General features: G+C 46.5%; 1 protein-coding gene across 2 annotated transcripts in view; it reads left to right on the forward strand.

The window, feature by feature from the left end:
- The window catches only part of ACSS3 (acyl-CoA synthetase short chain family member 3), a 120,125-nt gene that overhangs the window by 7,588 nt on the left and 99,214 nt on the right, over positions 1-13,323 (forward strand). For both annotated transcript variants that reach the window (XM_053255059.1, XM_053255060.1), the window contains exon 2: positions 12,919-13,063. In XM_053255059.1, coding sequence (XP_053111034.1) covers positions 12,919-13,063 — 145 coding nt within the window. The remainder of the gene's footprint in view (positions 1-12,918; positions 13,064-13,323) is intronic.

A 13,323-nucleotide genomic window follows, 5' to 3' on the forward strand; every position in this document is an offset into this window, starting at 1 on the left:
ATGACCCCTGGTCCTAGTGTTGTGGGAGAGGGAGAAAATTTTCTCTCTGTCCACTCTCTCTACTCCATACATAATTTTATAGATCTCAATCATGTCTCCCCTTAGTCATCTCTTTTCAAAACTAAAGAGTCCCAGATGCTGTCTTGTTGCCTCATAAGAAAGGTGCTCCAAGTCCCTGATCATCATGGTTACCCTCTTCTGCACCTTTTCTAGTCCTACAATGTCCTCCTTAAGATATGGTGACCAGAACTGTATGCAGTACTCCAGATGTGGCCGCACCATAGATTTGTATAAGAGCATTATAATATAAGAATTTTTATTTTCAGTGCTCTTCCTAATGATTCCTAGCATGGAATTTACCTTTTTTTATACTGCTGCCGTACACCAAGTTGATACTTTCAATGAGCTGCCCCCACCCCCGACCCCAAGATATTTCTTCTGGTCAATCACTGGCAGCTCAGATGCCATCAGCATATATGTGAAGTTGGGTTTTTTTCCAAGTATGGGGAGGGCATCCGTGACACGATGGGTTGTCAATCACCGCATGCTCCGAGACAGGGCCAATGAAATTCGAGTATGCATGTTACTCTCTCTGTCGAGCCCCGGCGTACCCAGTTCTGGTCCTGTCTTCGCTCTGGGACAGTTCTGCTTTTCTGGCTCAGCTTGTCTTTCCTCTCTTTCTCCTGTGTGCAAGGGGGGGAAAGGAGTTGTATGCGTATTCAAGGTCGGTGTGATTTCGCCTGTTTCTTTTCGTTGACTCCTATCCTTTGGCTTTTAGTTTTTCTGTCAGTTTCGTCCTCCTGTCAGTTTCCATTCCCGCCTCCCTCCTGTCTCTCAGACTTAAAGGAGCGAGCACTGTGTTTTGATATGGAGATCGCACACGCTGGCTATATGCTACGGGGCTCCCTTTCGGAGGGACCCCTCTCTGATGCCCCGATCATTGATGCCCCGATCATTAAGTCCCCAATAGCCCCTTCGGGGGCTGGGGAGAGCTCTGTAACAGCTGATATGGGCTTGGTTGTTGCTGAGGGCGCCTCGTCTCCGGTTAAGGAGCTGAAAAAGAAAAAAGCTTCCACGGAGCACAGTAAAGCTCCGAAGAAATCGAAGCATTTGGAGGCGGGTGGCGCGAAGACCAAAAAGAAAAAGAAAGAGAAGGGAGTCCTTTTCTCTAAAGCGCCTACGAGTGAAAGGCTCCAACGCAAAGCAGTGAGGGAGCGACAGCCGGGAAAAGAGCCAACGGCTCTTCCCGCTCGAATTGCGCCCGCCATTTTGGCTGCCTGTGATCCGCCCGCAGCTCCTTCAGGCACTTTTGCGCCCGTTCATGGAGCGCTGCTGCCCGCTATACAGACCTCCACCGGGCTGTCTGGGAATGCTCCCATGCCTTTGGGGCTCTCCTCTGCTTGTTCCGATCCTCAACGGACTTCGTGTTTGAGGGTGAGTGACTTGTTGGGAGACATTTTGACGGGTTCCGTGGGCCCTAGTGGGGAGTTGCTGTCAGCCAAAGAGCTTGCTTGGCTCAGTGCTTTTATACAGAGAAACTGTTTGGCGGTGGTTTCCCCTCTACTAAATCAACAGGGCAGTGTGAGTGCTTCTCTTCCCAAACAACATGGCAATGCTGAGGGTTCAGTTCAGATAGTTGGGACAGAGGCAGTTGGGGGTACTGCAGTCCACATGCCTGCAAACACTGCGCAGCCTGCGGGGCATAATGACACGATGGCTGCCACCTCCCGAACGCGCAGGGGCAGGCGCCCTTCTTTCTCCTCCTCGCCGGATTCTAGTCCAGTTAGGCAGTCCATTCCTGTTGGTGAGAGAGTCTGGCTGGCTAGGAATGCCAGAATAAGGTGCCATAGGAGACTTTCCCATGTCTATTCCTCTGAAGGGGAGGACTCTCCACTAGACAAACGGACCTGTGGGTCACGCGTTTCTGCCCCAGTTCCCACGACAGAAACCCATAAGGGGGATCAGGGGAACCAGGAGGCTTCTAGTTCCCATGGGAATGTTCCTGGGACTTCGTCACGGGCAATTGTTGCTCAACACCAAGCTCCGAGTTCGAATTCCGATGAATCGGAAAAAGAGGAAGGGGAGTTGTCTGATGAACAGGCCCCATCTGAAAAGCCCTCCTCAGCAAGGTTATTTTCCGTTGACGGATTCGAGGTCCTCTTGGCCAAGGCTAAAAGGGCAATTAAGGATGTGTCTAATGATACTGCCCCTCAATCAGTTCCTTCCTGGTTTAGACCAGGAGGTCTTTCCCTCTACATCGGCATCTCCAGCCACAGTGCCTTTTCTATCCCTGTTTAAGGATGTGATGCTAGCAGAGTGGGGGATACCTGTGGCGTCCAAACACGCCTTGAGTTTTCCCAAGAAATTGTATACCTTACCTGCTGAAATTATGTCTCTGATAGCCATTCCAGTGGTCGATGCCCCGGTGGCCCAGTTGGTGACAGGGGCATTGGTTAATAAGGAAGGTGACGAATTCCTCAAATCATCAGAGGAAAAGAAGAAAGATCATCTCCTGAAGAAGGCACACGAGGCCTCGGCGACCATCATCTGCGCAGCCTCCACTAATTCCATATTTGTGAGGGCAACAATTCTCTGGACAAAAGAGTTGGCAAAACTGGTACCGCCAGAACTTACCAAACTACGTCAAGGGCTAAATAAAATAGCAAGGGCTTCTGCTCTTATGGCTGATTCAAGCCTTAACTGTCTTCAGCACGCCTCCAGGGCTATGGCGGCCAACGTGGCAGTCCGCAGGGGGCTTTGGTTAAAACATTGGAATGTCAATACCAAGTCGAAATCGACCTTGGCTGCCACCCCTTTCCGGGGAGTGAAGCTGTTTGGGGAGGCATTGGACCCGGTTTTAATAGAGACCCGGGATAAGAAGAAGGCCATGCCTATGGGACGGGGGGATTCAAGGAGGTCCTTCCGTGGGGGAAACAACTCTCAGTATTCCTTTCGTTCCTTTAGGCCCTTCGGCAGATCTGGAACGTCTGGCTTCCGAGACAACTACAGGGATAGAGACTTCAGAGGAAGCCAGTACAGCCAGTACTGTCCTCCCTGGCACCAACCCTGGAATTCCAGACCCAGGGGCTCTGGAAAGAGAGGCTCTTCCTTTGTCGCAGGACAAGACCATCGCTCTCGAAAGCAATGACTACTCCCAGGTAGGGGGCAGGCTACGTGCCTTTGCCAGGGTTTGGGAGGACACAACCACGGACTCCTGGGTTTTTCAAACCGTTTCTCAGGGGTACCATATAGAGTTCGTCTCTACGCCTCCAGATTCCTTCTTCGACACCCCCCTGTCAAAAAACCCTTCCAAGAGAAGTCTTATGCGAGATGCCATTCAGCACTTGCTGGACATTCGTGCTATAGAATTGGTACCGTCTCAATACGCTTACACAGGCGTTTATTCACTCATCTTCCTTGTTCCAAAGAAGGACGACTCCTGGAGGGCAATACTGGACCTAAAGCGGCTGAACCGGTACGTGAGGAAGAGACACTTCAGAAATGGAATCCTTCAGATCCATCAAAGTGGCTGTTCTTCCGGGAGACTGGTTGGCCTCCCTCGACTTATCAGAGGCCTATCTTCATGTACCGATTCACCCGGATTTTCGTCGTTTCCTCAGTTTTTCATACGGGGGCCACTGCTACCAGTACAAGGCCCTCCCCTTCGGCCTTTCATCTGCCCCAAGAGTCTTTACCAAGCTCATGATAGTAGTCATCGCCCATGTCAGATTGTGGGGGATCCACGCATACCCGTATTTGGACGATGTTTTGATCCGGGCGCAGACGGAAGGGGAGGCGAAACAGAGTGTCGGTCTTACCATCAGGATATTACAAGACCACGGCTTTCTGATCAATACAGCAAAGAGTCATCTCCGTCCTACTCAGACGCTGGTTCATCTCGGCGTATTGTTCGACATGGAAGCAGCAGTGGTTCACCTCACCAAGGAGAGAAGACTAAAGATCGCTGCTACAGTCAACTCTGTTGTGCACAAGAAAAAGGCTCCTCTTCTCTGCCTGGCACAGCTCATGGGAATGATGGTGGCCTGTTTCGATTGCGTGCCATGGTCCAGATGGCATTCCAGGCCTTTACAATGGCTGTTGCTTCCTCACCAGGAGGACATCATGGTCAGGAGAAACGTCTGGGTCAAGATGACCTCCAGGGTTTGATTCTCTCTACAGTGGTGGACCTCGCAGGCACTCCTTCAAGGGATTCCCTTGGAGCTTGTCCAGAAATGTGTCGTCACAACGGATGCGAGTTTATTCGGATGGGGGGCCCATTTCCTCGACCAGCGGGCACAAGGGAAGTGGAGTTTGGACGATCTCGGCCACAACATCAACTGGCTGGAGTTGAACGCAGTTCGGCTAGCCCTACTAGAGTTTCAAGTCTATCTGGAAGGCCAGGATGTCCTTGTCCACACCGACAATGTCACCACGAAGGCCCATGTGAACCATCAGGGAGGCACTCGGTCGCGGGCACTGATGTTGGAGTCGGATGCGCTCTTCCGTTGGGCAGAAACCCACCTGCGCTCCCTAGCTGCGGAACACCTGGCGGGACAGTCGAATGTCCTGGCGGACTGGCTAAGCAGGCAGTCCCTGGATCCGGGAGAATGGTCTTTACACAAGGAGGTGTTCGGCCAGATCTCTCGAATGTGGGGTCGTCCGGCGGTGTACCTCTTTGCTTCCCCCTTGAACAACAAACTTCCTCGTTTCTTCTCGCGACACCTGTGCCCTCAAGCGGAACGAGTAGATGCCTTGACTTCCAGATGGCCGTGCGGAGTCCTTCTCTACGCCTTCCCTCCGTTGACCATTCTACGCATGGTTGTCCGGAAACTGGTGGCCGAGAGAGCAGAGGTGGTCCTAATAGCCCCCTTTTGGCCTCGGCGCCCATGGTTTTCGGACCTGCTGGCTCTGTCGGTCCGGAGGCCGTGGGCCCTCCCACTCAGGTCAGACCTACTGAGTCAGGTTCCGTTGATGCATCCGGATCCGGATTGGCTCCGCCTTCACGCGTGGAGATTGAGCGCCGCGCCCTAGAAGACAAGGGTTATCCCGCTCCGGTTCAACAAACCATATTGGCCGCACGACGTCAGTCCACTACCCGCATTTATCAAATGACGTGGGCGGCCTTCTGTTCGTGGTCATGTAAGGAGGGTCTGGACCCAAGGTCTGCAGGCGTTTCCTCTGTTCTTGGGTTCTTGCAGGCCGGGGTTGGCAAGGGGCTTCGTCCCAATACCCTGAGGCGACAGATTTCCGCCTTGTCCTCTGTTCTCGATCTTAATGCGGCTGGTTCCCTGTCCCTCCATTCCGACATAAGGCGTTTCTTAAAAGGGACATCTAACCTGAGTCCACCGCCGGTTCCTAGGTTCCCTTCGTGGGACTTCGACGAGGTTCTCCAGGCTCTCATGAAGGATCCCTTTGAGCCTCTAAGGAAGGTTTCCCTGCGGCTCTTGTCCTTCAAGGTTCTCTTTTTAGTCGCGATTACGTCCGCCAGGAGGGTGTCCGAGCTCGCTGCTCTGTCAGTCTGCGATGAGCTCTGCATCTTCCAGAAGGAGGCTGTCATTATGAAATTGGACCCCACCTTCCTCCCCAAGGTAAATTCCCTTTTTCATAGGGCACAAGAGATTGTCTTACCCTCTTTCTGCCCGAATCCGCGCCACCCAAAAGAGCACCTTTGGCACTCCTTGGATCTCCGCAGGGCTCTCCGTATATATCTAAAGCGAACCACACCCTTTAGGAAGTCGGATTCGTTGTTTGTATATTTTTCGTCTCCAAAGTTAGGCGCCAAGGCTTCAAAGGATTCCCTGGCACGCTGGCTTAGATCCACTATTTCCCTGGCGTATGAGGTATTGCATCTCTCTGTTCCTCCGGGAATCATGGCACACTTCACTAGAAGTGCATCGGCGTCCGCTGCCTTCTCGGCTAGGGTTCCTATGGAAGACATTTGTAAGGCGGCGACATAGTCTTCAACGTCTCCCTTCGTGAGACATTATAAGATTCCGTCCTTTCACCAGTCGCAGGCGGCACTTGGCCGCACAGTCCTTCAAAAAGTGTTGTAGGTACTTATAGGCATCCGTTTCCCACCCGAATACATCAGCTTGGGTACGTCCCATCATGTCACGGATGCCCTCCCCATACTTGGAAAAAGGAACATTGGTAGACTTACCGTGAAGGGTTCTTTTTCAAGTATGGGGAGGGCATCTGGCCCACCCTCGGATGCAAGGGTTGGTGACCTGTGGGAGGTGGTGCAACTCCTAGGGTGCTTAGTTCTCCTGTATCACTTATTCTTGTTCCTCTTAACCTGTTCTATTGATTCATATCTGTGGCCTAGTTCTTGTTCTGTTTTCTGTCACCTGTTTATGCTGAGTTCCAGATACTGTTGTTTTTTGCCTCTGATCGCTCCGCAAGACCAGAACTGGGTACGCTGGGGCTCGACAGAGGGAGTAACATGCATACTCGAATTTCATTGGCCCTGTCTCGGAGCATGCGGTGATTGACAACCCATCGTGTCACGGATGCCCTCCCCATACTTGAAAAAGAACCCTTCACGGTAAGTCTACCAATGTTCCTTTTTGCCCCAATATGCATCACTTTACACTTGCTTAGATTGAGACATATTTGCCATTTTGTTATCCACTCCCAGTTTGGAGAGACCTTTTTTGAGTTCCTCACAATCTGTTGTGGATTTTACTACCTTAAATAGTTTAGTGTCATCTTCAAATTTGGCTACTTTGCTGCTTACCCCTATTTCTAGATCATTTATGAACAAGTTAAAGAGTACTGGTCCAGGACAGATCCCTGGGGGAGCCCACTTCCTACTTCCCTCCATTGTAAAAACTATCAGTTTATTCCTACCCTCTGTTTCCTGTCCTTCAACCAGTCCACACATGAATCTATCCCCTTATCACATGACTGCTAAGTTTTCTCAAGAGCCTTTGTTGGGGAACCTTGTCAAAAGCTTTTTGGAAGTCCATGTATACTATGTCAACCGGATTATCTTTATCCACATACCTGTTGACACTCTCAAAGAACTCCAAAAGATTAGTGAGTCAAGACCTGCCCTTGTAGAAACCATTTGGGTTCTCCTTCAGCAGGGCTTGTTCTTCTGTATGTTTAACAATTTTGTTATTAAGTATGCTTTCCATCAATTTGCCTGGAACAGACTTTAAGCTGACTGATTTGTAATTTCCCGGATCACCCCTGGATCCCTTTTTAAAAATCGGAGTTAAATGGGCTACTTTCGAATCCTCTGGTAGAGAGCCTGATTGTAGAGACAAGTTACATATTTTTGCTAGGAGATCAGCAATTTCACATTTGAGTTCCTTCAGAACTCTTGGGTGGATGTCATCTGGCGAACGGGAAGACCCTAGTGATTTGTTAATTTTTAGGGGTTTTTTTAGAACATCTTCCCTTGTCACCTCAAATTGGCCCAGTTGTTCAGCCTCTAAAATTCCAGAGAGGGTATATGGTCAGTATCCTTCGGTGTGAAGACAAAGAATGCATCCAGCTTTTCTGCAGTCTCCTTATCCCCCTTAACAATCCTTTTCATTCCCTCATCATCTAAGGGTCCAACCGCCTCCCTGGCAAGTTTTCTACTTCCTGGCACGTTTTAAATAATTTTTTTAATTCCCCTTGACACTTCTAGAAATATGTTCCTCATACTCTCTTTTTGCATCCCTTGTTGTTTCCTTGCTTTTTTTTTTTTTTGCCAGAGTTTATGTTCCTTTTTGTTCTCTTCATTTGGGCAGGACTTCCATTTTCTGAAGGAAGTCTTCTTCCCTTTTATATCCTTGATATATTCCTTTGTATACATTTCAATGAGCTTCTAGTGATTTGGCCTTCATGACTTTCCTTTTCAGTTTCCTTTTTATCAGCACCCTCATTTTTGAGAAGTTTTCTCTTTTGAAGTCCAGCAGATTTGTTTGGACTTCCTTGATTATTCTCTACTTGCCTATAAGCTGAATTGGATCACACTATGGTCACTGTTCCCCAATGGTTCTGCAACTCTGACATCTTGCACCAGGCCTGGGCACCACTCAGGATTAGGACCAAGGTTGACCTCTCTCTGGTTGGTTCCACGACTAACTGTTCTAAAGTAAAGGTAAAGTTGTCCTGTTGAGTTGGTGTTGACTTTGGTGTTGACTCTGGCGACCACCATTCCCATCTCCCATGCAGTATGAGATGATTCCTTTCAGCATCTTCCTATATTGCTGCTGCCCGATATAGATGTTTCCCATAGTCTGGGAAACATACCAGTGGGAATTTGAACCAGCAACCTCTTGCTCCCTAGGCAGGTTACTTTCCTGCTGCACCATTAGGTGGCTCAACTGACCTAAGGCATAGTCATTTAGCATGTCTAGAAATTTGGACTCTCTTTTATTACCTGAATGTGAATTTACTCAGTCTATGTGTGGGTAGTTAAAGTTACCCATTATTACAGTTCTGTTTCTCTTTGATGCCTCTCTGATTTGCTTCTCCAACTCCAGGTCACTCTCAGCATTTTGATCTGGAGGGCGATAGCATGTCCCTAGTAACACATTTCCTTTCAGTCCTTGTATTGTCACCATAATGATTCTGTGGAGGTCCTCCTAGGTTTTCTAGCTTGTTGGAATCTATCCCTTCTTTAATATACAGTGCTACTCCACCCCCAGTCCTCCCCTCCCTGTCCGTTCTGTAGAGTTTGTATCCAAGAATAACAGTGTCCCACTGGTTCTCACCATTTCATCATATTTCTGTTATGCCATATCTATGTTTTCATTAATGACCAAGCACTGAAGCTCAACCATCTTTGTTTGGAGGTTTCTGGCATTGGCATATAGACACTTATAAGCTGAGTCTCTTACCGGGTGTTGGCATGTGCTATCTCCCTTCCATCATTTGACCTTTTTGACCAGCTGTCATGTGTTTCCTTCTGCTCGACTCCTGGCTCTACTCTGTCCCCTACTGGTTTATCTGAAAAGTTTGCACTTCACACCTTAGGGGCTATTGCTTACCGAACCAGAAACCACCCAATTCCTGTTGGCAAACCCTCAGGAAAATATTAAAAGCTGCTCTGTGGCCTTTTATTTATTTATTTAAAATATTTCTATACTGCCCCAAACTTGCATCTCTGCAAGTTTTTTAAAATTTTGATTTGATTTTAATTGCCAGCAGTCTGGTTCCATTTTGGTTCAAGTGGAGCTCATCTCTTTTTTACAGGCTTTGCTTGCCCCAAAATGTATCCCAGTGCCTAACTAATTGAAACCCCTCCTCCTGGAAGCATCGTCCCATCCACATATTGAAACCCTTCAGCTCCACCTATCTCACTGGCCCTGCACGTGCAACAGGTAACACTTCAGAGAACGCTACACTGGAGGTCCTGGTCTTCAGTAGCAAGACCTAGCAGCCTAAATTTGGCTTCCAGGACCTCCCGACTGCATTTCCCATCATTGGTGCCAACATGCACCACGACAGCTGACTCCTCAACACTGCTCAACAACCTACCTAGACACAGCATGACATCCGCAACCTTCACAACAGGCAGGCAAGTCACCGTACAGTCTACACATGGATCCCAGACCCATCTCTCTATGCCTTTAACAATTAACCCACTACTAGGAGCCTCCTCCCCTGGAGGATTATCTTCTGTGCAAGAGGATATGGGTGCATAGCCCAGGGAAGAAGGGGTCCCTGCTAAGAGAGTGTTTCCCTCTTCTTCAGACTGATGTTCTCTTTCCCTGAGACCTTCATTCTCCATGACAGCTGAAGCACTGTTGGCCTGGGAGTGGGATGCCTCTATCACAGGGCTGCTCAACTTCAGCCCTTCTGCAGATGTTGGCCTACATCTCCCATAATCCCTGGCTGTTGACCACTATGGCTGTGGATTATGGGAGTTGTAGTCCTATAATCAGTGGGGGAGGGGGGCTAAGTTGAGCAGGCCTGCTCTAACACATCCCTGAGGGTCTCATCCACACAGCTCTCTGCCTCCCTAAGCTTCTCCGGGACAGCCACCTTGGCTTCGAGAGAATGAACTTGTTCCCTGAGATCCAGGAGCTCTGAATAACTTATTTAGAACAGAAACAGGGCCGCCTAGGAAAAATAAGGATTTGATTACATAACTCTACTTACTTCTGAATAGCCTAGGCACCATGGTTGAATTTCTAGGCACCATGGTCCCCTGGTACCTGGGATTTTTCAAGTCCTGTTGTAAACAGTAACAAACCCTTTTGAAAGCACAGAAAGAAAGCAAAATATTTCAGTTAACACACTGGACAGTATCCAGACTGTTTAGTCATGACTAAGCACTTTTTAAATCAATGAAATAAGTTAGTCATAACTAACTTAAGCCTTATTAATTTCATGGGACTTAGCCATGAATTAAGTCTGTTGTTGCCCACTGATTTTAACAGATTAGTTAAATTATTTGGCTGCTGGGTTAGTTCAGCTTACCATGGCCAATAAATTACTTGTCAATCAATCAATTTATTATAGCCATAGGCCATACAGAGAACATACAAAGATTAAAACAAGATTAAAAGCAAAATATGCCAACAGCAATACAATACACAACAATCAGGACAAAACAATAGCTCCTAAGAATTAGATCTTAAACAAGATCTTAGTCTAATACTGACATAAAAGAATTTCGCCACCACCTTAGTAACATCATTATCTTGATCCTCAAGACAAAAATTCAAATAAAAGGAGTCAGCTCTTCCTGGGAATTGCTCTAACAGAGGGAATATGAGTTCTTTCCTAGTATCGGAATAAAGGGAGCAATATAACAGCATATGAGAAACTGTTTCTGGGAGGCCTGCACCACAAGGGTATAGGCCAAAATCTGACAATCCCTTATTAAATCTTTTTTCCAAAAGGGCTGAAGGCAGCACATTCATATGGGCCCTAGTGAAAGCTATCCTAAACTTTAAAAAGTGTAGGGAAGCTAAATAGTTAGCACCTCTATTCCCCGAAGGGGGCAAATTACTTGTCAATAAAGCCAATTAAGCCAAAGTTTATGCCACAAAATCCTAAAAGGAATAATTCCAATGATTATTGAAAGTCTTGAACACAAAATAGCCTTTAATTTCTTATGCATTTCGGCCCCACAGGCCTTTACCTGGGAAATTTTAGAAGTGCTACAAGGAGTGCTAGTTTGCTTCTTTTCTTGCTTTTCTTGCCATCAGTCATTGTGACTGGGGATGATGGAGGTTGTAGTCCAAAAACATTTGGGGTCCCAAGTTCGAAAATCCCTGCTCTAAAGGATATTTTAATTTTAATTTTATTTATTTTATTTATCATATTTCTATACTGCCTGACATGTGCATCCTTAGGTGGTGTATATAAATTAAAATACAATAAATATAAAAACAGGATAAAGTGATTAAAATAATTTTATGAAATAAAACCAATTAAAATTAAATAAAATCCTGAGAAAACAGGTGCATCTTAAGGGTCTTTTAAAAAATAGCTGAGGATGGAGAAATTCTGATTTTAATAGGGAGTGTATTCCAGAGCCCCTGGGCAGCCACAAAGAAGGCCTGGACCCAAGTAGCCAGCAAATGAGCTGGTGGACCCCCGCAAGTTCTCACTTAAATATCTTGGATCCAAGCCTGTAAGGGCTTTATAGGCACTTTGTATTTTGCTCTGAAATATATTGACAGCTCGGTGTTATATGGTCCTTTTGGGTTGTCCTGGAGACCAGTCGGCTGCTGCAGTCTGTGCCACATAGTACTTAGTTTCTGGACTATGTACAAAGCCAGCCCCATGTCGAGTGCATTACAGTAGTAAATCCTGGAGGTTACCAGCATATGTACCACTGTTTTAAGGTCATTTCCCTCCAGAAATGGGCATAGCTGATGTATCAGCCAAAACTGATAAAAAGTGCTTCTGGCCATTGCCTCAGTCTAGGAGACCAGAGAGAGTTTTGGATCCAGGAGTACTCCCAAGCTATGTGCTTGTTCTTTCTGGGGGAGTGTAGAATAGGCAAATCCAAACAGATTTGCACCATCCAGAACAGGCAGATCCAAACCATTCATCAAGTTCTGACACCCCACCACCAGTCAGTATCTCAGTTTTATTTGGATTCAATTTCAGTTTGTTATCCCTCATCCAGCCCATTACTTCCTTCAGGCAGGCATTTAGGGAAGTTATGCCATTGCAGAACAACAGTCTCCAACTGACACCATCTGGAATCTATCGGAGAGGTAGGAATGAAACCACTGTAAAACAGTGCCACCCAATCCCAACTCCCTCAGGCGACCTAGAAGGATACCATAGTCGATGATATTGAAAGCCACCAAGAGATCCAAAAGGATCAACAGATATTAAGGCAAAGGATATTTTGCCTTCAGTATACTTTCAAACACCTTTAGGATGTTGCCTCCCCCCGACTTTTTTGTGGGGGGGGATAGTGTGTTATTTGAACCATGCTGGAAAGATAAGAAGATAATCATTTATTTATAATATTTTTTATCATCCTTCCTCCAAGGATTTCAGGATCATGCACATGGTGTCCCTTTTTTATATTTTATCTTCATAACCCTGAAAGATAGGTTAGGCTAAGATACTGACTGGATCAAGGTCATCTAGCTTCATGGCTGAGTGGGGATTTGGTCCTGGGTGTTCCTAGTCCCGAAGTCCAACACTCTGTCTACAATACCACACTGACATTTTACTAGAAGCATTTTCTCTCCTCCCTGTTAAATTAGTGATCAGCTTAATGCTGCTTCTTGGGTTATTGAGCAACTCTGAAGGCCTTTAAGATGCATGTAAATATCATGTAAGAAGACAAACAAACAAAAATGCATGAGCCCCCACCCTCTATTTCAGAATCCTATCCTGATTAAGGTACCTGTTCACATAGAATATTGAACATAGTGGTTTAACAGTTTTCCATTGAATATTACTATTTAATTTCCCTATTTATTTATTTTTTGTCTCTTTTAGGTTTGTGGGAGGAGAGCTGAATATTTGTTATAATGCTGTAGATCGTCATGTTGAGAATGGACAAGGGGACCAGATTGCCATCATCTATGACAGTCCTGTAACAAATACTAAAGAGACTATAACTTACAGTGAATTGCTTGATCAGGTTGGTTTAGTGGCTTTTAAGTTAAACAATGGCAAAATGAAATTGAGCAACATTATCATAGAGAGTAAAATTCAGTAAAATTCCAGATATAGAAAGCACATTTTTTCTGTCTAATTTGATGGTCTAGCATGTGTTCTGATATCATAGGCAAGTGAAACTATATAAAGTCCCTTGTTTATGGCTCAGCATATACAGTTTATATACATTGCTGTATGTTGCATTGATCTTGAAGTTCTGGCAATGAATGCTTTCTCTTCCTG

This window comes from Hemicordylus capensis, chromosome 5, assembly GCF_027244095.1.
Source record: "Hemicordylus capensis ecotype Gifberg chromosome 5, rHemCap1.1.pri, whole genome shotgun sequence".
Lineage (NCBI taxonomy): Eukaryota > Metazoa > Chordata > Lepidosauria > Squamata > Cordylidae > Hemicordylus > Hemicordylus capensis.